The following is a 26692-nucleotide window of genomic DNA, read 5'->3' as shown; positions in this document are numbered from 1 at the left end:
GGGTAGACATTGCATAAGTTAATACCAGTCAAAGTCAATTAGCAGTAATGCTTCGTGTTAAAGCCAAATGCAAACCGTCATAAATAATCTGTCGCGACAGGTGTTAGTGTAGTTAAAAAAAGGGGATCGGGCTTTAAGGGGTTAATTTGTCGGAGCACATATTAATTCTAGGCTGATGCACCAATAGGATACGCGACACGAAATTAATGACATCGTAGTTTGCTTGTATCACCAATTGCAAACAACGCGTCAATAACCAAGAATTTGGCCTCGCTTAAAAAGTTGTAGTTTAGCATGCTACATTGGCTCGAAACAAAACTATTAAAAACATGATCGTTCTTAAGTAAACACACTAAACCGATTAACTATCTTTTTAGTAAAGTTTATAAATATATATATCCATTAAAAATACGTGTTATGGGTTAAAAAGATTTTAAAATAAATGTAAAATCTCTTATGAAATCGATGGTGACAATACATTTTTATTTTATTAAGGTGGCATATAAACCAGGTAGACCTAACTAAAACATTTGGAAATTAATTATGTTAAGCAGCAATTTAGTTATGGTAACGTAAATTAATACTGACTATGTTGAATTGTACATGTAAACCGATGGCATACGCATAGTGCATAAAAATTAAATCATGATTGGACAAAAATTCATTTATTAGGATACTTGCGAGAAAATGTTTACCTTTGCATCACAGCTAACTTTATAATATTTATAGTATTCCTTTTTTCTAAATATATATAATCATTGATTAGTCATACAACCAAATAATCAAATGTATAACCCTCTAAATCAGTATTGCTATTTGCTAAAGGATTATATTATATCTATAGGAGTTAGTGGCACGTCGGAAATTGCTATTTTAAAATTCTATAGAATCGTATTTAACTTAAGGTATAAAAGTATGTACAAATCCGATTAATGTGCGTGGGCAAATCGTAAATCCAACGAGGAATATTTTTCGACCAATATAAGAATTCACTTTTGGCGTTTTACTTTTGAAATCTTTACTCGTTTTACCGGAGAAAATATCTATTCAAAACTTATTTTATAATACACAATATGTATTTTTACGGAAATACTTGTGGGCATGATATAAGTTTATTATTTATTATTAATCTCAGAAACAACTAAAAATCCAACATCTTCCAAACGTTTAGTGACACGATTAATTTTATTTTTTTACTTATTTTCAAAGAGAACAACCCAAGGCGAAGAGTGCACATTATAATTATTACAATTATTTGGTTCATACTTAAATGTTTCTATCTTACCATTTATTTCAAACACATGATGACAATGTGGATATACCTACTACACAGCCAGAAAAATACAAAACAATAGTTTAGTTATAGTATTTCTCGGTTAAGAAAACTTACTTGTAAATGGATACAAATATTGTTTAAAGAGAATGTTAAGATAGAACTGCAAGAAAAACGTACCGGGTCGGAATAATTGTGTTGGTTCCAAAAAGAAAATTTTATACGTATTTCACAGACCGGGGGGTTCGATTTTATAACATAAGTGTGAGTTATGACGCGTTAGCGTAAATCAACTCTCTAGTTTACTGAAGTGCTTTGGAAAAAGATACACATAATAATATACGATTTGAAATCGTTGCCAAGTCTTATACCAGTGCGATGGGTAACGATTTTACATACAAGCAACGACTTAATACTTTTAGGCGATATTACTAGACAATAAGTTGATGTCGCTCGAAAAAAAGACACTTTATTACGAATTACACGGCTAAACCAGATTGGGTTGATCAGAAATATCCAATAATAATGCCATTGACCAAATTGTTATCCGTGTAAGTTTTAAATGTAGTTTTGAAGGCGTGATATCGAAAGCGCATTATCGGTGTTACTCACTGTATATACTTAACTATCAACATTCGTCATCTAACTAAGTGACAATTTGTTTTATGTAAATGTTAGCTATAGAAGTGTGATTGGAAATCTAACTAAAAATAATTCAAGTGACTTATAAATGACACTATGCGAATTACACAGACATAATGTGAGTCTGTGAAGTGGAAATGTCAAGCACGTAAAACTTAAAAGCGAAGTACAGATAATTCGCAAAAAGATAATAATAACAGTACATTATAAACTATACTTTACATACAATCGGCTTACAGAGTGTGAATAGAATATTAAAGGCAATACTGTAAAATTCTCGATTTTCCTTGTAAAACGTATTACTAGGATTGGCCAAAAGGGCATATACAGCTAACGTGACGACAATTATGACAGGCATATTAGTATGTATAAATATAACAACTTCCATTCTACGTTTTATGATATACGTTTTACTCTAAAGTAGAATATTTATTCAGTTTGAGCGTCGAATATTTATATATGTATATATTAAGTCTTACATTTTTTTGTATGTGTGCTCTTCTAATATTTAATGTTTACTTTACCTAAAGTGAAAACGCGTAAAAAAAGTGTTTGCATTACAAAAATAATATTTAAACGGTTCCTAGAGACGACATGGACAAAAACGGGTAGTAAATTTTGTAATATTATAAGTTCACAAAAAAAAAGGCATTATGCAGACCGTATGTATTAGCGACAACTTGTATTAGAAAAAAATTAATTTTTGATTTGTGGTTACATTTATCTTTGATTGAAACATATTTTCTCCATTTTATTATGTTCTTAAAAACAATTTTAATAACTAAAACAAGTCCCATTACTATTTAAAATACTTGAAATAAAATAAGGTAAAATGTAATATTGTATATTTTTGATATTTTCAGCTTTATTTGTTTTTTAATTCTTCGTGTTGTTTTATATAGTAAAAGTAAAAAAATTAATGATTATTTAAAAAAAAAATTTAGTGTAAGACCTTATTATTTGAAATACGTGACTCATTTTGTTTTTTAACTAAAATACAACTACATGGAAAAAAATCTGACACCACTGTCTTGCAAAAAAAAAATATGTTAACATAACAGTTTTATATAAAAATTAAAGCAAGACAAGCCAAATACATTTTTAAATATATATTTGTGGCATGGGTTGAAGTAAATTTAGGAAACATCGAGTGGTCATTTTATGTAAAAAATGTATAGTAGGTAATTTCAATTTTTATCAAATCAAGTTACTAATTGTTTATATATAATAAGAATTAAAATTATTATCCTTTTAAGTTTTCAAAATAGCCTGAAAATACCACTAAACCAAAGTCCCAAATTGTATTTTCACAAAAAAAATTTGTATTGATAATTTAAGCCGTTTTATTACCACACGAATTTCAGTACTATAAACTATTATGTCATTTTAAGAAGAGTAAAAAAAGTTCTTACATTCATTACGTAAAGTTCCACGTCAACATAATTTATACAATATAATGTCGATTATCTGACATTAACAGTTTCCTTTCTATGACCATAAGTCCTTGACTGTCGTTAACAACAAACAGCCTATCATAGTATTTTCAAATTTGAATTGCATCAGCCAGAAACCTACCTATTTCCATAGAATCGATTATCTATCGAACATTAACTATAGATATTTAATATTTTTTTCCAAAATCTTTATTCCTGTAGTCGTTTTTTTTTATTCGTATATTATAAAAGTATAAATACAAATATTAATATATACCTCGAACCAGTGGAATAAGCAGTAGAATTATTAATGATTTAGTGAATATTCGAGTGGAAATGTAATAAAAAACATTTTATACTTCACTACCGGCATATTGCTAATAATAATTTTCAAAGAACCGCAATTTGCATTAATAAATAATCAAATTTAAACATATAATTATTTCACTACAGTGGAATGAGACTTCTTTTTGTTTTTTTTTTTAATTAAAACCTGTAACACGTTCAACCAAATCAACAAATATGATTTGATTAATTTATAAATTAATCAAAGCTAAGTACGAAATACCGTTTATACTAATGACACTGTGCAAGTAACGTTTACTTAGTTTGTTGAAAACAAAAATAAATTTCAAAAAAATAAACAGCCGGTATTTTATACACTATAGAGTAGATAGATTAGCTATTATTTACGTTTAATTTTCAAATATATTTGTATTGCCCGAAACTGGTTGTTTGTAAAACACATTATGATTATTTCATTATTGGCAAATGATTATGACACATGATCCAGTAAGATGATCTAATAAAATACTTTTTAGTGACTTTTAACAAATTCATAACTAAAAAGTAAACACAAGACTAGGAAGTTGTAGGTTAAGAGACCGTGCTTAACTCGATGATAAATAAAAGAATAGAATTTTCTACAAAGACAATTTTAAACATTCCAAGTATTCACAAAGAGTTATGATCACTTAAACCTTAAAATAATGTCTCGTACTATGAGGTGCAGTTAACATTTCAAAGTTTAAACGAGCTTTTTTTCTAAAGCTTATTTTCTGAGTTGAAAACCACCACAGTATCCAATACCAACCAAACAACTGAATCCTAATGTTTTGCTTAAACGAATGATTTTATCGATTTAATTTTTTTTAAATATTTTTGTAGCCACTATATAAAAATATTAGCCTTTTACCCAACTACGTGCACTTGAAATTCGTTCACTAGATATGCCAAATAGTCTTCTGCCATTCAATAAATATTTTTTTCGGTTACCTCGGTTCAACATCGTTTTGGGTATCTCGTGTGCTCGTAGAACGTCACGTTACCATTTTAGTACAAATGAAAAAACGTCTATTTAGCCGTTTAGTCTTTTAAGGCCAATGTTAATTAAAGTGTATTGAATGAGATTAATAAAAAAATAAAAGGGAGCATCGCACGCCCCATCAACTGTGTTTACACAGGACAAAAGGGAAATGGGATCAATATGTTGGACGAGTGACCTAAACAAACAAAAAAAAAGTAACACTCATAGAGGATGACAAGGCATGAGGAGAAGGATGCCAAGTAAGCACGAGGCAAAATTGGACACACGCGAACACCCCAACAATGTTCACAGAACGGCGGTGGCCATTTCGTGCAATGCCCAGTAGGAAATAGTATCAATATATGTTGTATACAGTATATTATGTAGATATCGTTAAAAAGCCTTAGTAATTTTATTAATAATTGTTACATACAAAAAAAAATCAGAACAATGTTTGAAGAACGTTACCTCGGTAAAATAAAATAATTTTTTTAAAAATTTGAGTTATTAGTGTTCATTTTATTTATTTTTACACTGTTAGTACATTCCATGAGTCCATAAAGCGTTTTTTACGAGATAATAGTAATATTAACATCATCATTCATCATTTGTCATAGACGCCGTTAAAAAACATTTAGTGACCTGCGTTTATTAAAGATTTGGCAAAAAATTTTTAAAAAAACGTCGACCCAGAAAGGTTCATTAATTCGATAAAACCCAAATTTTCGGATACAGTACGGAGAGTATACAAAACCTTTCAACTATTTGCTAGGTATAAATAATAAAAAAAACGGCTGGATTTTTTTTTAAAAAATTCATGGTTTGTTAAAACCATAAATATGGTACAATATTGATAAAAATTGCCTATACGAAACCCCTTAATAAAATACAAATGAGACGTCGATTAATTAATTTCCAAAGGTACTATTCAAGGAAGTGAATTTTTAGTACTAGGAATTTTTTTTGGAAGTTCACATTTGTTTTCTTAATTTATAGAACGGTGTTAACGTATGGATAAATAAAAAATCATACGCATGCTCATATTAATACTTATAAAAATAAAAAAAAGGTACATTGAATTTCAAGCCAATGCATAATAAAAAACGAGTTATCCCTCGTCCTACACACATAAGTTGCATTTCTCTCACAAGTGGCGGTCATTAGCATTGCACTCCAGATTACATAATGCCAATGCTTGATTACTTGGAAACATTCCAAAATAAACAATGACTAAAATATGTATGTGTATATATATAATATATATACACACTTACATACATATATATATAATGTACATATATTATTTTAATAATATATGAGAGAGGAGAACGTGTGGCCGAGTCGGTAAGGTGTGTTTGTGCTCACTGTCATCGGGTCAACACTCGGTCAGGGGCGTTCTGTTTGCCGGACAAGAACTGTCCGGTGATAAGAAGCCGGCTTTTCCCTCTCTGGTGATGGACTGACGACCCGTGCTGGATAGCGAATTCGTCTAGAAACCATCTTATGATGGTTTCCGCAGCAGTGGGCCTTGAAAGCCTGTTAAGCTTACACGATGATAATTATTTTATATTATAGATAATAATATATTAAATATCATAGGGTAATGCATTTTCTTCATTTATGGTTCAAAGCATAAGTTAAAAAACATAATATTGAACAAATTATATAATTTAACTACTACTTTATATACCTACTATTAGACTGTGTTTACCTCTTAGTCTATCTAATGTTATACCTATCATAATTTCATCACATTGCATAATGGGACATGAAGGCCCAACGCTGCCATCATGAGATGATTTCTTGGCGAATTCGCTATCCGGGACAGGTCGTCAATCTGACGCCGGAGAGGGTGATGGCGGTTCCTTTTTAAACGGAGCGAACTTTATACCTATATGATAAGTTAAAGGTAAAAATCTTTGACCTATTAACAGTTAATAGTAAACTCATGGACGACTAGAAAAGAAAGAAAACGAAAGTGAACATTGAATAAGAGACAACGCGAAAATAATATAATAATAATAATAATATCCAAATTACAGAGGATCTTTATTTATTTCATGATAATCCTCATTTTGCTGCTGTCTACCCTCCTATCATATTATGTCCGATTGATATAGCTTGACAAAGTGTGAGAAAAGCGCTATCAATAAGTTATTAGATCTATGGAAAAAACATATTGATACATCTAAGGCCACAGGTTAAATAATGATACCTAAAAATTTAAGTATCTTTTGCTAAGACTCATCAATGTTCTTATTCTTGTTTTTAAAAAATACAAATTTCAAACTTGTAGGTAACTAGAAAGACTTAGTTTTAGCATTATTTTATCTGAAATCCACATTACCACTTAAGTAGATAGCTATCAATTAATATTTTAAATAGGTATGTCTGTCACACATAGATAATAAAGTTTATTTTTACAACTATATTTATAAATATTATTATTTGCTTACACTTTTGATTGTCTTGAAAGGTAATTATTATTTTGGTTACAATAATTTATAAGTAAAAAATGATAACTAGAAAATACATTCAATAAATATAAAGTTCAAATTACTTTTGTTATACCAATTATAAGTTTTTTTTTACCTGTAGCTTCATCATTACATTTTTTATGCAATTTTAACATTTCAATGTTATACAAGTCATGAACTAGGTGTAGTAAATATTCAACTAAAATAATAAAAATAATTTTTAATAAGAAAAAAATGACAATTGTCAGATAGCAATTGATTGAATATTGACATTAGAAATTTATCAACCAATATTCTTAGAAACAGATTAGCTGTTAAATATCCATAATTTAGTAGATAGTCAAATGAAATTTTTGAGAGAAATCTAAGTGAATAGAGTAGCTCGAGGACTTAAATCAATAACTTCCTGTCCAAAAAAATAAAAATTTGAGTATTTTCAGCCAGGAGTATTATACTAAAACCGAGCCCAAGAATATGTAAAATGTGCAATCTGCCTTGAACAGTTGTGACAGTTGAAAAAATTTGGATAAATAATGTGTGCAGTATCAACCATGGCTTTTAGTTTTTATGAAAATGTGAATGCAAAATCAACTATTGATTTCAAATCCTGAACTATGTTATCATCGATTAGAATGTTAACCTATAGATTTGTATAAAAAATACTTACCTCCAAGTCACCGTTTTCTCTGATGTGCTTACGTTCATCTTGTTCATCGACCTGATAGTCCTTGAGCAGTTCATAAGCAGCAGCAGAATGATGGGTAGCAACAAGTCGATCAGTAACGTCAATATTTCTTAACGCAGCCAACGTATTAGTGCCACCCGGATGAAAGCGTAAGAAGTGCTCGATGTTGTGCTTCTTGCCATCGTGCTTGACTACAAACGGAGCTGTTGACATCGTTGAGTATGGGTTGACGGCTGTGGTGACAACGTCAAAGGGACTCGTAACTCACGCAAACATTGTTGACAAAAATCGTTTAAAAATTGTTTGGGTAGATTTTTTTTAGGACTCAAAAAAAAATCCTATTATGGACACACGCGGATCAACCAATTTCACGGCCGTAACCGGTTTTTACAGTTGGCTGTGGCGTAACAAAAACGAAAAAAAAACTACCGTGTGCGAACATCCGTTTTGGTAGTCTTTAAACACACTCGATTACGACGGAAAAACGTTTTCCTGCGCGGTTGCTACTAACGTTGAGTACGAAGAACAATTGTTGATTCATAATTAAATTTTGTACTCTATTAGTCTTTTTACCTTTTTTCGTGCATATAGCTGTTATGTAACGACCGGCCGCGATCGTGGCTCGTACCACTTTATCACTCTTATCACAGCGACGGTGCGCTCTCGGACCCGCCCGAAAATATCCGTGTACGAATTAATAGTTATTCCCCTTTTATGTTTTATACATGTAGCTATATAATATATATATTGACTTTTATCACTTTTATTTGGGCGGGCGTGTTTAATCCACCGCACGGAATGTTGATAACCCGACAAAATATTTAATACAATATTATAATATTTTATTGTATAGATGAATATTTTTTAAATTAAATAATATTCAACGTTCACGGTTGTAGGTATATTGTATAGGTTTTAGCCGTAAACAAACGCACTACACACCGATTGTCGGCAAGGAACACCAACACGACGGAAACGCGTCTGTCGTGACCAACAGGACGGTCCGTGAATCGTGATTATAATTATATTCTTTACCCGGTCCGTTTCGGTCTTTTTGTATTATTATCATTATGGCACAGCGCCGCCAGAGAGTTAACGCCTACCAGCTACCGGTCGCCGGTAGTAGCGTTGCGATCGTATTGCAATACTTGCCGCCATCTAACGGTCTAAACCGGAACTGATGTACTCGGCGGTGGCACCGGGCACGTTTTCAATTTTCAACGACATGACTGATAACAATATTCGTGGTATTCCAAGGTGGGTTATAAAAAATATGACTAATATATTAATTATTACTAAACTATGTCTATTTTTTTGTCACTAGGTAAACAATAGATAATAAAGATAACGATTTCATTAAATCTACCTACATATTCATCATTACTAAACTATGGCTTTATTTTTAGTCACTAGATAAATCATTGATAATAGAGGTAACAATTTAATTAAATTTAAATTATAAAACTGTAAAATTAATAAAGAAAAGGTAGACGGGACGTTTATGAATTGCATCTTCAGGTCCGAGTTTAAAAACATTTTTGAAGAAAAAGTAAATTTAAAAATTAAAAGCTTTTGGCTTATTCTCTCAATTTATGTAGATTATGTAAAAATCCCTATATTGAAGTACCTTATTATATGAAGGACGAAGTCTGAGGCTTATCACATATTTTAACGGTTAAATATAAAAAGCCTTAGACAGGTTAAATTTTAACCCTTACTATAACATCCGTTAACCTTTAACAAACCACTATTAATTGTTCCTTCTATTAAATATTGGTTGATTTAACAGACAAAGTCGCTTGTAAGTCTATGCCGGTTTGAATGAGTTCTCTCATAAAGAATATATAATGTGTATAAAATCAATAGGCATTAGTGGCCCGTATATATATTTCTATATGTTATGGTGAAAATTTGTTGAAATATGACTTCTAGTGAACGATTTAAAGTTTTGCAGATATTTCAAAATATAGATTTAATATTCATAATATTATATTGATTTTAGATAAATTAATTAAGCTTACTATTTTTTTAACTTTCTCATTAAAAATCAGATTCTCCCTTTAAAATGGAAAGTAGGCAAACAAACATACAAGAGTGAAATATTTCTTATGTAAATTATTTTTTGTCAAATTTATTATTTATTTTATTTTTTAATTATTAATTAGTAATTACTCATCATTGAATTACTAACTTGAGATTATAATTAGGATAATTTAAAGTCAATGAGAGTTAACGTTAAATCTAAAACACCTTAAAGTATTAATGTCATCCTCACTTTAGTATCGCCGATGATTCATTGTTTCGTATATCTAATTAATATTAGTCAAGTGTTATTATTGTCACTGACTAGATTGCTATTAGATTGGTTTCTATGTTATTCTTATTTATTTAAAACAAATTAAACATATTTATTGAACTATTCTTCCATTGGATACATTGGATTTATTTATTATACCCATACCTAATTAAATACATTTAAGTGTTCTTGCACGTTCTTTTATGTAATTGTACTCAACCAAGTGTCATTTTTACTTCTTCACAACACAAAGTTTTTCCATTTTAAATTGAACACTTATATGCAGCGTTTTCATTATTTTGTTGCTCAATTTTAATTTATATATACCTACATGGATCGACCAATCTAGTTACATTAAACTCTCTAGTTAATTCTCAGACATAAAGTTATCCCATTTGAAGTTAAAACAAGTAAGATAATTAGTGAAGCCGGCTCAGTCGTTTCTTGGCTGAACATTGTGTCTCGACAAGTACCATGATATTTTAATCCACTCCTTTGGTCGACATCTTTGCTGGGTGTGCACCGACTTGACCACGACCAGAGGTTTCCGTTGTTTGGCCTGCGTCTCTTATGGTCACATAGGCCGTCGTGCTTGTTTTCATTATTTACTGCTGTTGCTATTGATTTACATTTTACCCTGTTCAATGACTTTCTGTACCGCTGCAATAATAGTTAATACCTTGCCGATGTCGACGAAGCCAACGACCGGACCATTGTCCAGTGAACTCATTGTGTAATACTTTGATAATTTACTGAATACTTCACTTATTGATCGCGGGCTGTTGTTGAGGAAACCGTAATATTTGTCAACAAACGTTTGACTCACGGCCGCCGTCTCCAGAAATTACCTCGAACACTTAGAACAAGACCGCCACAACTCAAAATTTATAGTTTTGAGAAAATTAGTTTTGAAATTTAAAACTAAGATATTATAAACGGTTCTTTATCAACGCGTTGAAAACTAAAAAAATTGAATACTTTTTTTTTTTTTTACTTTTAATTTTTGACAAAATATTTACAACACACCTCAATTTACACACTAAGTAAATTAGTTATTTAGAAAAAAAAGAAAACAGTCAGTGAATAACATGAATAGGGTACCTCACAGTTGAGACACCTAATAAGATTAAAAAAACATTTATTTTAGTAATTCACTGAGAAGATATCTAGGCCAGATTTTTTTAAGTCGTCTTACAGGATTCGTAGGGAGAGTTTTTAACGGAATTTGGGAGGCCAATTTATTTTCATGTGATTCTGATCTGGAATGGAAACGTTGGTAGTAGATTGCTGCAGTTTCGGCGATTGTGGTTATCTAAATATTTGATTTGAAAGGATTGGGGGATGAGAGTTTCATTTAATGACACAGGAGGGCAGTCCAGAGAACATAGTGTAAATATGACGTGAGTGGTCTTTGCTAGTTAGTAGTTACTGTAAGAGTGTGCAGTGTCATAATCTTACAAACGTGCTTTACAATATAAAATTTTTAAATATTGTGAAATACTCCCTAAAACTCAAATAGTAAAAACTTATGTAAATGTAAGACTACTTTATTTTAAAACTTGGCTATTTTTGGTACTGCATACAAATTTTGTTTTTAAGAAAGTCAAGTACTGAAATAAATATATAATAATACTGGTTGAGTTATTAACAAATAATTGAGGCGTACAGTTTCAAAACCAGCCATAATCACATTTTTAAATTGTTTAGGAACAACAAAAAACGAAAAAGACCTTAACATTTTACTCTATGATTTTGTAATAAATATGAAATCATAGGTTTAGAATGTATACACATTATTATCATTGTTTTTTGCCGCGAAAAAAAAACGTGTTTGGTTATGCCTGGTTTTAATAAAAACTTCGTTTGATGGGTGATTTTGAGACCAACCACAATTTTCCATGGTCAGTTTAAACCAGTTATAGCTCTATTTGGTGTTCAATATTTTTACAGGACTTGTAATACAGTGTGACCATTTACAAAAAACAAAAACCCAATTTTCAAAAAATGTGCTTTTGGCTGGTTTTGAAACTATACGCCTCAATTATGAAATGCAATACCGCCAAAGTTCTAAATGTTGCTGTTTTTCGCTAAATAAATTACACGAAAACTAGTTTTTCATTTTTATTCAACATCAGAATGCCACTAATCCAAATTAGACGGTCTTGTTTTTTGACTTCAGTATTAATTCGAAAAATAAAAAAAACTAATACTACCATAAATTAAATATTATGTCTCTGTTGCTTTGTTAATTAGATAAAAATAGTATGAGTCAAGATTTTTAAGATATTTATTAATACCAATTCTGTAGGGCCTTACCCTACAGTCTAATTTTCAGACCTTAAATCCAATTATCCAAAAATTACTCAAAAAGGCGTAATATCGGTAATATTTTATTTAATTAAAGGATAGAGGGTGGACCTATGGTCGCACACTTGTCGCGCAGCAGCATCTATCAACCACTACCGTCATAATAATATTATATATATATTATGTGCACGACAATATCATCTTCCTGCACCTTGTGTGTGCAGCTTATGCGATATTATGTCGACTTGCACTAGCGTGTATGTCATCTTTAGCTTAGCTCGTCTACCCTACATAAGCCTTCCGCTATTCGCAGGTCAGTTTTCGCCAGTGCCCGTGTCGTTTCTTGCAAGAGGTTACCACAAGCGGTGCCCATATACCAGGTTATACCGGGTTACAGCGCAACTGGTCCTACATTTTAGAGGGCTGCTAAAATTATGTGTGTATACCTGACTAAAAAATAGTTCTTGTCTTCAAACCGTTAGATTTAAAATAACATATAGTTGAAATTGAATAGAGTATATGTACATTATTACAATTTTGCGCTAATTTTTAGTCTGGGGGTGCTAAAATCCCCTTAGCTAGTTGCGCCTATGCTTACCGAACGCCGAAGACTGATCAATTATCAATTCGAATACATAATTAATGATGATTATTTTTATATTTTTTTTAGAAATTAGCAAAAATGCCGCTGCATTTAATTACCGCACGAATTATCTTCTGTATCTGCCACCCCCTCTCTCTGCACTCTTTCACACACCCCCACCCTTTCTTACCCCTCGTCATCATTGCTGACATTTTTTCTCTCACTGTATTGTATAAAAGTGAATTTAAATGTGTAATATATGTTATTGCAGTTTTTTAGATCTTCACAGTTTTTGTGTGCGTTCAATTGTCACAAAATGTTTAACGTGCTTTGGATCGTCGCCCTTCTCGGCCTGGCATGTACAGCGTGTTATGTCTACTATGATCATAACCGTCGGGAGAAGGAGGCGTTCAAGGAGGAACAGCGGAGGAAAGAGGAGGCGGTCATGATATGCAAATCGGTCCGGGTGGAGATGCTTGTCCAGCAAAAGCAGTGTTTCGAAAGCTGTCGCATATTGGCGTAACAAATGGCCAACGACCCTAGTAAGTACGTTAAGTTCGTTGAAATTCTGTCCGCAATTTTAGCGTTCCCGGACAACGACATTGCCGTTGCGGCGCGAAAAATGTTTGGACGAATATTACACCGCATGGGACCGGACGGCTTACGAAGATTCAACGAAAAGGTCGCGAAAAGAGAACCGTCATGAAGAATACCATGTACAACGGGACCAACCTGTACGGTTTCCTCGAAGGTTCCATTGAGTAACTCTTGGTTGTCTCAGACGCCGTCGGGCTCTTGGTATTATTTTTCCAGCATCTTGTAGACCAGGTTCTCGGGGAACAGCTCATCTAACGCCAACTACACCACATCCCCCAGGCATCACAGGCGAACACTGTGTGTTCTGCGTGCGCTACTTACTTCACCATCATCCACCGTAGCAGCCATTCCTCGATTATCCTGGTCTCCAAGAGCTGTCGAACCTCCGCTGGGTCCACTTGCCTCACGCCGCTTCCCTTGACACCGTCCTGTATGCCCTGGTTACTCTCAGAGCAATCGACCTGTGCGGCCTCAGCAGCACACGACGATAGGACTCGTGCTCAAAACACTGAACGCCCTCACTTCCTCACTTCCTGAACTATCCATGCACTTGTATCCCTGTGGACAGGGGAGAAAGAATACTTCCAAAGTTCTCGCGTCTGTCGTAAAAGGCGACTAATGCGACGTCGAGCCCAACGACAAGTGGCCTTCTGACAGGTCACTTCTTCTTGAGACACACCTTCTCCGGCCCGCAATTAGCACCCAGTGCTATAGTCGATCCGCAGTCGTAGGAGATCCCTTCGGGGCGAACCACTAAAGCCAAGGAACACCTGTCCATGCACTTTTTATGATATTTGCTATGACGTTAACAATTGTGTTTAATCTATTGTGAAGGTTTTCAGCGACCACTTGGTGACAAACCGCTTCAGGCGGATCTGATGAGTTAAAGGCAAGCATCGGCGATGGATCTTCTCCTGGCCCTCTGAAATCACCTACGAGCCGAGAGAGAAGATTTCCTCAACTCGGCGATCCTCGCCAGCTTGTACACGGAAAAAAATAAATAGTTAATCCAACTAAAATTACAAATATGCTTAAAATAGGGACACAATAAATTTCTAGTTTGAATAACTAAATAAATAGTTAGGCCCAACTAAATTTTTAATTGAAGCAACTATACATTTATGTCCCTATATTAACTAATATAATTTTAGTTGGATCAACGGAATTTTTTTCCGTGTACCAAGTAGGCGTTGGTTGAACTTTTTATTGTATGTAAAACTATGTAAAAAAAATTAGTATTGTTTTTTGATGTTTCAATGTTGTTATTATAATAAACCATGTCTTGTAAAAATATTGTTATTATAATAAACTATGTCTTGTAAAAATATTATTATTAAAATAAACTAGGTATTGTAAAAATATTGTTGTTGTAATAAACTATATGTCTTGTAAAAATATTCTGTTCTCTTTTAACCAATTTTTATTTGTGCGTTCACAAGACATGACATGTCGCGTTACACCATTAAAAAGATTGGCTTAGCTGCCTACTATAAAGTTTTTTGTATTTTGACTGATGTTCCTTGGCTTTAGTGGTTCGCCCCCAAGGGATCCCCTACGACTGCGGACCGACTAGTAGCACTGTGCTAATTGCGGGCCGGAGAAGGTGTGTCACAAGAAGAAGTGACCAGTCAGAAGGCCACTTGTCGGAGGGCTCTACGTCACTTTAGTCGCCTTTTACGACAGGTGTGAAGCCCTTGGTAGAATTCTTTCTCCCCTAACCACAGGGATAGTGTGTATTTTGACTATTGCGATTGTTCGCATTTTGGGAATGAATTATACATTCTTTCGCCAATTTTTGGTAGCATTAGATAACAATATAAACATGCGGGACGGGACGTGAATGGTGGCGTCTAAACAATTATAATATAATGGTTGTAGGCATAATCTACATAAAGGTATAGAAACAAGAGGAACCGCTTTCGCCACTGACTAGGATAGAATAATTAACGATGGGTAAATAATGGACGCACCACGACTATTTTGTCACCTCGGCTGCCATCGGTCCCCCATCGACATGTAAACTATACCTAAAAAAAAAAAGTGACCAAAAAAAAATGCACTCATAATTAACATATTTTTACAAGTACACACTATTAAACACTTGACAAGAAAAAACTTCATAAAAAAACGCCGTCCAAGTATTATAGTCTTATTGGTTTCAAGTAGTAGTTATGGCGGACATAATTGCAATTAGATCAAACCAAACGAGCGAGACGTTTAACCGGGCAAATCGTTTGTAACGCAATCGCGTAGAACACAATCGGTTAATAACGTCGTCAGATATTATAACATTAAGAAATCTGGTTGATAAGCCGTTTAATTCTCTTCCTCTACACTGTTTATTTAAGTGGCGCTTAACCGATTGAGTGTTGATAGGAGTACTATAGGACCATCTTAAAGGCGGTACTCGTGTGTCGTGCAAGACTGAATTAATACTCAAATTTATGTGTAATTAATCCTGTGAGCATGATGGGCTTGGGAATCTATAATCCGGTGTTTATTTCAGCTAAAATTAGTATAATAATTAGAATACCATATATTTAAGTTGGTTATGTTTGAGAACGTACTTAAAACTTTTGTTGAATCAAAAAATTCATAACAAAAAAAGTAATTTAGTTTCTTCAAAAACCAATATGAAGTGGCAACACTGTGGAATTCGATTCCGACGATAAAATATTGATAAATGAGACCCGTTTTTGGCTATTACCTTTTAAAAACATATATATTGTGAGACCTAATTTTGGGTCTCACTGCATACTTTTTTGTATTTTGGTGAGACTCAATTTTGGGTATCATGGCAAATTTAAGTCACTATGTAGAAAAACCCTTGGCGCTCAACGTGTTAAAATTAAATACCGCAACCAACCGCCATCCGACCACCACCAACCGCCACTCGACCACCACCAACTGCCGCCCGACCGCAAACGTTATATAATACTCATATAATAGTCCTTGTATAAAATTTTAAGTTCCTAAACCCAAAATAGCTTTTAAAATCCAAAATTTAAGGTTTATTTGTATTTTCCCCTTAATAAGAATAATGTCGACCAATCGACCATCGACCGCAACCAACCGCGGAAACGAGTAATTTTCGAGAATACAAAAGGAATTTAATTACAATAGATCTTCCATATTTTTTTATGAGATAATATTCAACTATTTTGGGTAAAAATAACAACTATAGTTACTATCTATATAGTTTTGTTGCTTAGATAACTAATAAATAAGACAAATATTTTATTAAAAAATTTTCATGAGCAGAAGGAAAAGGAACAATCTACTAAAACACTGGTTTAAGGAAGTAGCGGGATTCAATCGATCAAGAAAAGAAAAGTGCCCGTTTTGTAAAAATAAAATAGTTGCAGGTGTTTCGTATTACAGGTGAGTTATTTGCTTGGTTCAATTTCTAATCTAACTAGACCGCATTCCTTTTCGTTTATAAGATATTTTGTCTTATTTTTTTACAACATCAACATATTTTGCTTTTAAAGTTTTCTTGGGAAATATGTAGATTATTTATGACGTTATACCGTCTACTAAACATATGAATAATCGACAAAAATGGATCCCCGTACATAACACCTCTGTCTGCACTAAACTTACTTGAAACTCGTGACGATTCGCGTCCGTTTATAAACATAAAAAGTAAAAATATATTTTGTCATATGTAGACACGTAGAACGGTGTTCGGAAATTGCTGAATTACGGGCCAGAACTTACAACGAGGACGTGATTGTCCAAGACGACGGCAAAGAGTGCATTATATGTCTTGATAACATGTACCCCGGTCAGACGGTTGCTCGACTTCAGTGTTTATGCGTGTACCACAAAACATGTATAGATCTATGGCTGGACAAGAAAACTTATTGTCCGGCTCATCCGACTTGACCATATAATTAGTGTTATTCCTTAAACATGCAGCCTGAACGAATGTTTGCAATAAATTATTTCTTAAAGTATAAGGATAACCTTACACTAGAATAAGAGTCTGTACTATGACTATTATTTCATACCTTTGTGTAGTTGTATTTTTATGGTGATAATCATAGACCGACTGTTTGTATACATGCATACTTCATGGAACATGTATACAGCAAATATATACGTATATAATATATACATACATAATAATTTACGTGAAGTCAAATAATGTATACAAGAATAATTATGATGTGTAATTCATATCGCTAATATACACCCAAGGGATAGATTCAGTACGTACAACCTACAGGTTCTCATTAGTTTAGGTATATCTTAATTGCATGCGTGTTAAGGTTAACTGTTGTGAGTTAAGGATGTGTATCAGTGTATGTGATTTCTGTTGCACCACAGTGATCAGAGCTCAAGCTTATATCAAATTTGAGAGATTTGTCAAAGGTATTATGATACAACGTTAGCTTACTGCTAAAAATACGTGGTTTTGTTACATTTTAGTACCTTTTACTACCATTTAATAAAAACAATTGTCATGCTACGCAAAATTTATAACATCTAACGCATTTTACGAGAAAACCTTTTTTAAATAAATGTTAGTACTGTGTTGCTATGAAGGGCTATAGAAGAACGGAGTACTCTTTTGCCCCAAAAATGTAGGTACAGCCGACTACTCGAAAGGAGAAAACTCAAGTATTAAATATTAATAATATTCATAGTACTATACTCACCACTACCGTACTGGAAGAAAACACAATGAAAACGATATAGTGCTCCGAAGTTGGAAGGGGGTAAAAACAAAAAAAATTGCGAAAAATTGAGATCACATTATATAAAAACAACATGAAAAAAAAAATTTTTATTTCTTATATTAAACCCTATGAGGTATTGAGGGGTTCATGATAAACAAATTATCCTGTATACTACCGTGATTTTTTCCATTATCATTCAATTACACTTAAATCGTAAAAATATACGATCATGGTATCGAATCCACCAGGAAATAATATTTTCTTTATTGACTCACATAAGCCCTATAATTTGTAATTTCTTGATAAAATTCTGATTATTAAGTTTAAAAAAAATCTTGTTGTTGAGCGGGGGAACACTCTGTATATTCACAACAGGCAGACAGCATCCTTTGCACCTGCAAACCGTCACTATGACTTTCAAAGGGCTGATTGTATACCCTTCAAAATATCCGGAACCTATTATAATATACGAGCTGGTGGGTGGAGGATTCGACGGTGTAATATTGATTTATTCTGTGCCGTTTTGAAAATAATTGTGGTGTGCATCCGAGCTCACCGGTATAATCTAGGTCACCTGCTATCCAAACGGATACCAACGGATCCGCTTCTGATTGAAGTGCCTGTAAGATTCGAGATTAAGATACCGGAAACCTGATGATTACCAAACTTAACATATTTTTTTGAGAAGTTATTAGTGTATATGCATATTAGTGTATTGTCTATCGAAGAGGTTTTTAGGTACTAATAGGCGGTTTTTATTTTATTTTTACTACAAATTATTATTTGTCTATCAAAAGGACTAATGTTATCATAAAACTTTAGTCGCTAGAAAGTTGACCAGCGCTCTCCAGTCTCTTCCATGACTAAATAAACAGACTTGATCGCTAGATAATACTGCAGGATAATTGACCCAGACTTAAAAAATATTTTTTTACCGTGTTCATTTCTCATCATAAGTTATAACATCTTTCAAGACTGGGGAAAAATGCGTGCAAATGCGCAACGATAGGAAAGTATGAAAAATATGTCTCCATTACCAAACTTTTACCAGATATTCTATAATATAGAATCTATATACATATAAGTTAGTGCTGTACAAATTTTAGAATTTTAGTACAAGCCCTAAAAAGTTATAGGCTCTTAAATATAGCACTTTTTATTAAAATACCAAACTTTGAAGTTACTTATACACCATAAAAAAACAATTGGCCAAAAAAATTATGAATCATAAAAGTATAGTTAGATATGTCAGAATAACAAAAAAAAATGAAATAGTGACCTTGAGTCAGCATAAAATTTTAATGAAATTTATAAAATTTTGAACGTATTTTAGCTCTACCAGTTTTTTTCTATGCTCGAGATTAAAACTGTTGCAAATCATAATGCGAAGGCGCTGTATTATAGCGATCTAATGACTATTTCTAGGTAATAGAATCGAACAGCTTGCTACTCGAGTCGTAAATACATATACAAATATATATATTATTATAACTACCATTTTTATCATTCCAAAAAATAATTTTACCGTTCAAAAAAAGTTGATTGTTATGGTGTACTTACATGTCAAGTTTAATCAATGTTTTAAGTATAAATGTATTTATACATTAAAATTTAAATATCTATTTAGGTAGTACAATTTAAAATATTATTATAATTTGTATTTTATTAAAAAGGTAGTTTGAAGTCATAAATAATCTCTTATTGTTTACTGTTCAATGAGTTTGGGCCTCTGATACCAAATAGTTAGTTAACATATTGTACAATTTAGAAAATGTTTTTGAGTTATTAAATAGTTTTTCCAAAACAAACACTTTAGGATTGTCATATTTGTTCATTTCTTTACACAAATTGTACAACAATGTTCCTTTGAAGAAATTTTCAATTCGACATTGAACGAATGGAAAATCTAAAATGGAATTTAGTATCATTATAAAATCAATGCATCCTTGAAACTGCGAAAATGGATACATTATTTTGCAATAAGTGTCTTGGTCATTTAGTTTACTACAACTCTCGTATTTAGCAATCTTAGCTTTAACTCTGCTGCACTCTTCCCCTTTTAAACTTAATAAATAGTTTACAATTGTGTTTTCTGTGTTTACAACATCAAACGGCAATTCAACTGAGTTATCATGACATCTTCTAAGAGTATTCAATATAATCGCACAAACAATCAAAGCGTGTAGATGATTTGACTTGCAGCTGTTATACTTTGCCCAATATATTAAACCCAAAATATAAACTTCCCAATCCTTTGGAATTCCGTTTAGTGATTTTAAATCGACTAAGTTAAACATTATTACTTTGCGCTGTTGCAAATTAATTTTGTTCAGTTGCGACAGTGGTACACAAGGTTGGGATACAAATGGTTTTATGTAGTATGTTACTAAATCGTTATTGACTCCTCTACCTACGGCTGGTAATGGGTCACTATCGCCAAACAGCAATCCGACTAATGTCTCCAAAATACGCCAAGAAAACAAAAAATAAGGTTCTTGTTTGTAGTCGTCAATTTGAAAAATAAAGTTCATTTCTCTCTTCGTTACTATTGTCATGATAATGGAGCTTACTGTTCCTTTGCGGTAGTGATTTTCTAGCCAACGCGGAAGTAAAGTATCTTGTTTGACAATTTTTGATTTGTTTTTAAAATCGTTTTGAAATCTACTCATACTCTTGTAGTTCAGAACAAACGGTAAATACTCGCTATTTGTATTCCTGTATTCCTGTACCAGAGTTTCTATTATTTTGATTGTATTATCTTTGACAGAAGTCGGCAGATGATATGTCATATTTAAAATTGCACTGTTCACATCTTTTTGCCAGCGTAGCCAACGAAAAATCATCATGAGTTTATTATCCCAGGTCACAGTGCCGAGTCTCAAACTCAAGGGCGCATTTAGCGTACCTGGTTTTATGTAATCGTTGCCCAGGAATGCTTCGATTAATGGTACAAAATCTTGGTTTAACCCACCGAAGTAATTCAAAAAATAGTCTATCTCGTACAGCTTGCATTCAATAAAATTGCACATTGAACCATCTATGTCCATGTACTTTAGCGGTATAAACGGAGCTTCTTGGAAATAAAAATCTGAGTCGTCGCTAAGCACTGGGCAGTTGAACGTCTTAGCTAAAATGGCCACTTCGGAATCGGCTTCATAGTCGCAATGGACTTGCGGTATATCCATGTCGCTGAGGATGTCGAAAATGACGTCACCGGCAAAATATGGGAAAAGAGTCGGTATTGGTCGGTTGACTTTGCGACTAGACCGATCACATTGTTTGGCAAATGCCTCGACCGTATCATACATCTTAAGGCGTTGCTTCATAGTTTTCATTCTTTTTTCATCTTTGCGTTTTTCGTGCATACCGTCAAAAACGAACACTGGTGTGACGTTACATTTAAAAAGTAGGTCGATAAAATCCCTGTAAGCTTTCGCAATCACGTCATAATCGCCACCGAAAACGCTAGTTCCATTTTCACAACGATTATAGATGAAATGGGTCAGTGAAAATCCGTCAACCACAACTACGGTGTTCTGGAGCCGATGGTTTTTCAAAAATATGTTGGAATTCAACTGAAAGTATGTAGTGATGCCTACAACCCCCATATCTATTGATTCCGGAACGGCGTCTTCAAAGCTGGCAAATATTACCTAAAAAGAATTTTAAACATAAAATTAAAAAACAGCTGTTACAATATCTATATTAAAGCACTGTCATCCTATTAATATAATATCTAGCATATTTTCTTAAAATCTATGCGCAGCTGAAAATTGAACATTAAAACGTACACTCCTTTTCTGTAATTTTCTAAGAAACCGTTCCACAGAATGTTTATTCAAAAAACCTGGCCAAAAGTAAAAAAATATATTTTTTTAAAACCATCACAATAATAATTTTTTAAAAGTTTTATGCGTTTAAGGAGACGTAACAAAAAATTTAAGAGCATTTTCCTTGTCACCTCCCTAAATAATATGTTTAAAGTTTGGTATTCCCTATAATGGGAATACCAATGGGAGTACCTTATTTTATGGTTATTATGGTTTATTATCTATTATGTATGTGTAAATCTATATGTGTCGAGTGTTGTGAATTAATAATTTTTATTCTAAAATATAGTATAGATATTAGATACTAATAATAAGGTCTGTAAAAAAAAAAATTCACCAACTCACGCCATTTAAATTCCTATGACATTTACTTTCGGCGGAAATCGATGTGTATCCACTAACAGAAAAGACAAGCGAAGAAGACGATGCAATGAGGATTCAGATTAATGCTAATTTAATTACATTCTGAATTAATGTCTGATCGTGTATGAATGTGTATTAAAATTACCCAATGAATATTGTAAAATGTATTAAAAATAATTAAAAAGTAAAATTTGTTATAAAAATGATAAATATATTTTACTAAAATTAATTGAAAGTATAAAAATATAACCAACAATTGTTTTTCAATTCATTCGAACTCCATAAAATATTATTTTTGCCCAGGTTTTTTTGTATAAATACTACACTGTGCGCTCTTAAATTTACAGATTTGTTTTCAAGTTTAAAATTTATCATTTTAAATATTTGTAAAAACTTTCTTAAGTCAAAATAGTTTTAAGTTTTATTTGGATACTATCAGGCGCTCACTTATTTAATCAATACACTGTCGAATGCAACAAAAAAAGTGTCATCCCTAAATAATCGTAAATGCATTTTTAAGCGGATTTGTAATTTCTTTATTAAGGGTGCGTACGGTCTTTTTTTTAAGTTTTAGACCAAAAAGCTAGACTAAATGTCGACTACTTTGGATGGTCAATTTTTAATTCTGTTTTTCAATGCGAGTTCTTTGGTCCCTTTACTAGATTATGTAGGAAACGAATTTTTTATTTTTTTCTGTAAAAAAAATGGGATTAAATATTGAAAAAAATTATTTAATTACAAGAAATTGAAATTTTTAAATTAAAATCAGCTTTTTACATAACATAGTAAAGTAACCAAAGAACTCGAATCTCTTTATAGAATTGAAGTTCGGACATACTTAAGAAGTCGAAATTTTGACTAGCTTTTTGATCTAAAATAAACCAAAATTACTTTTAGTCATAGAAAAAATTAAATAAATTAAAAATAATTCTTTAAAGCTTATACAAATTAATTAATATGTTCGAAATTTTTTAAAACCTCTTTTTTTCTTAAATAATGCCTATACAAAACTCCTTAAAAACAGACTACATGCAATCCCATTAAGAGGACGCCGCCCATTTTTAAGGAGTAAAGTAAAGGCAATTTTTCGAAACATCTCAATTTAGAGTTTGAACTATAATGTATACAGTATACTTATTAATACAGTAATGAGGATACTTTGTTGATTGCCATTTTTTTTGTCAGACTTCAAAACATTTTTTATAGGATAAATTACAATTTTTTTCCATCAAAACAGTTTTACGCGGATTAATTGTTCTCAGACTTCATATATAGTTAAGGAAAGAATTCATACATATTATATACGACAAAATTATCTGTGCTCCAGCATCCATATTTTTTCGATATACCTAATCAACCGACGGTATATCATTTTTAAAAAACTCCTTTCTTAATTAATTAATTATTCATTAACTGGTTGAAATATTAAAAAAGTGCCATATAGAGCACAGAAAATGTTGTTGTCTATATTATGTGAACATTTGATTACTTATTTTTGATAAAAACCTTTGTAAAATGAATACACGCAAGGCGGGTTTTTTGAAGAAAATAACGGGTATGTGACGTCCTCTTAATATATATTTTGTAGAACACAATATCCAAAGACTAGATATTAGATCATGTATTAAAATAATAATTAATAAGTACTATACATAATTAATTCTTTGACTAAGAAATAATTTTTATAACTTATAATCAAGGGTACGGATAGTCTGGGAAAATTTCACATTTTACTCTACTACAAGAAAAACAATAATTTTTTAAAAACTTATAAGTTACCAGTAAACCAGTAAATGTTACCTGTTGTATATTATACAATTAACATGTAAGGTAATACCCAGCGCCCGTCGCAACGGGCGGCATTAGCCTATTATAAATACATTGTACTGCATAATTTTTATCATCCGTAATAAATTAATCTAGGACTAGCCGATATTATAATCGTGTATGTTTGATCAACCCGCTTACCCCGCCAAAACACGGCACACAACATTACCCATTTACAATAAAATAGACTTGAACATTTCTTTTACTGTTATTCTCTTCGTAACAAATCCGGGCCAAATCGATGTTATTTATTCTGGATTTGGTGTCCTATTCTGGTAAAGTGTTGTTTTAGTTACAGTAAATGTTTTATTTTACTGGGAATTTCAGCCGGACCCTCGCTGTAATTATTATTATATTTGTATCTGGACTGACGACTTTACTATTAGATGATCAACACTTTTAGATCATTAGATAAGGGGTACGATCATTTGATATATTTACAATATAATGTCCCAAATAATGTTTAACCACCAAGTAATTGACAATTTTTTTCAAAATTATGTAAGAATTTTGTTTGGCTCATTTTAGGGGCGAACATCCGTCATCCTCTCAAAACTCACATAAAAACTTAAAAACAATCTGCTATATATAATTCAGTATAGGTCCATGTAATATAACTCAAAATAAGTTATTTAGTCTAAATAATATTATATTGAATTTTTAAAAATATTTTTGTGAGTTTTAATTTGTATATTATATTATAATTTATATAGTAGTTACTAAATTTAATGCTAACTGATAGAAAATATCTTGCTTACCTTTTGTTTTTTCGACGGTTGATGAGGCACACTACAGAAAAATAATAATTAATAATCCCGACAAAAGGTGTCGAACTTGATTCAATATACCTAATTCAACAATTTATGTTTTAAATACAGAATAATAAATTTTAAGACACAATTTCAAGAAATATTTTGTGACTATATACTATACTTACTAATATTGCTCTACACGATTATATATTATATTATGTGTGTGACAGATGTTTATTATTGCGTTGTCTGAAAAATGACAAACTGTTGTTAAAATAGTAGGTGAACGCGGCTATAAAGCAAGTCGTAATTACAATGTTATAATCAGATTTAACTAAAGTTGTTTACTGCTTTGATGTCCAATAAATGACCCCATTAGTGAACGCTCTGACTCAGGTCGCCTTTAAACCGACTTCCTGACCATAATAAACTATTATCACCAAACATAAATAATACTGAAGTTGGGATTGACAATACGGTTTGAAGGTGACATTTATTTAAGTACTTAATTGTAATTCTGATATTAATATTATTATACTTCCGCGAAACGACCTAAGTAAAAATAGAAAACCTAATTAGTAATTTTTCATTATACCTAACTTATACTTATGTATACTTACTCTTACTACTTTCTATGTAATAAAAATTGTAATTATATCTAAAAATAATAAAATATGATATATCATATTGTATCAACTATCATATTAATTCAGAACTATTACGTTCGGCGTCAAACTAGCTCAACAATTTATGTGTGACTTATTGTTAGTTAAAAAGACCAACTAAAAAAAAAAGGTTTTTGAAAAATTAAAAGATAATTTCAAAAAAATGTTTATAAATACAGATAAAGATAACCAAACCAACCGGTTAGGATAATTTTACAAAATTTATCTAAGTAATTCCCAACAAAGTCCCACCATAAAATTAGCCCTTTCGTTCCTGGGATTTTTTTTTTCAAAAAAAAATTCAACAATTGTTTTTACGTATTTGTATAGGACTAAAAAATATATTTACGAAGTTTCAGAAGTAAATTTAGAATTCCCGCTTAGTTATACACTACAAAATTAAAAATCATTCTACAAGTATGTCGGGAAGTAACGAAGTCAATATAAATATATCATTGAAATGATTACTTTTATTTCACCTAAAATTACATAAATGACCAAAAAAGTTTTTTACTGGTTATAAAAAAATATATAACTAAATTAAAACATTTTCGAAAACATAGACGTTGTAAATTAGTGAAAATTAGGGAAACCTATAATGCTAAACAAACCATAATATCGGACTGATATTGATTATTAATATAGCTGTGTCAACTTTTTTTATCATCAATCTATATATGAATTAGTATTTAAAAACAATTTTGATAATGATAGTACGTTGTTAATATTTTATTCGATTTTTTAAAGTTAAATCCTCGTACGAGGATGTCAGGAACGAAAGGGTTAAGAAAAACATTTATATTTATATATAGAACTATAAACTTAGTTGAAACTTTAATAATTTTATTTAAATTAGTTTTGATAATAATAATGAGGTTTGAAACACTTAACTCAATAAGCGTGTACGCGTTTAGAAAAATAATTTGATATATTATATCAAATTATTTTTGAAGAGACCAAAGTCACATACA

At 31.8% G+C, this 26692-nt stretch overlaps 2 protein-coding genes across 2 annotated transcripts in view; both read right to left on the bottom strand.

Moving 5' to 3' along the window:
• Nucleotides 1–8817, bottom strand: part of LOC126833635 (fatty acid 2-hydroxylase) — a 28978-nt gene extending 20161 nt beyond the window's left edge. The window contains exon 1 of the mRNA XM_050565077.1: nt 7799–8817. Within this exon, the coding sequence (XP_050421034.1) occupies nt 7799–8029 (231 nt within the window). The 5' untranslated portion in view covers nt 8030–8817. The remainder of the gene's footprint in view (nt 1–7798) is intronic.
• Nucleotides 8818–19989: 11172 nt separating this feature from the next.
• On the bottom strand, nt 19990–21892 carry LOC126833849 (protein asteroid homolog 1-like). The gene is made up of 2 exons (XM_050565410.1): nt 20096–21892; nt 19990–20013 (listed from the first exon to the last, which is right to left on the bottom strand). The coding sequence occupies exons 1-2, from the start codon at nt 21890–21892 to the stop codon at nt 19990–19992; spliced, it is 1821 nt and encodes a 606-aa protein (XP_050421367.1).
• Nucleotides 21893–26692: the final 4800 nt, after the last annotated feature.

Source organism: Adelges cooleyi, unplaced genomic scaffold, assembly GCF_023614345.1.
Source record: "Adelges cooleyi isolate 19-005CV unplaced genomic scaffold, UGA_ACOO_1.1 ACOO_flye_CR_arks_rails_tigmint_CR_PRNA_2, whole genome shotgun sequence".
In the NCBI taxonomy this organism is placed as follows: Eukaryota; Metazoa; Arthropoda; class Insecta; order Hemiptera; family Adelgidae; genus Adelges; species Adelges cooleyi.
Note: the sequence above shows the minus strand (reverse complement) of the source record. Positions and strands in the feature narration are given on the sequence as shown.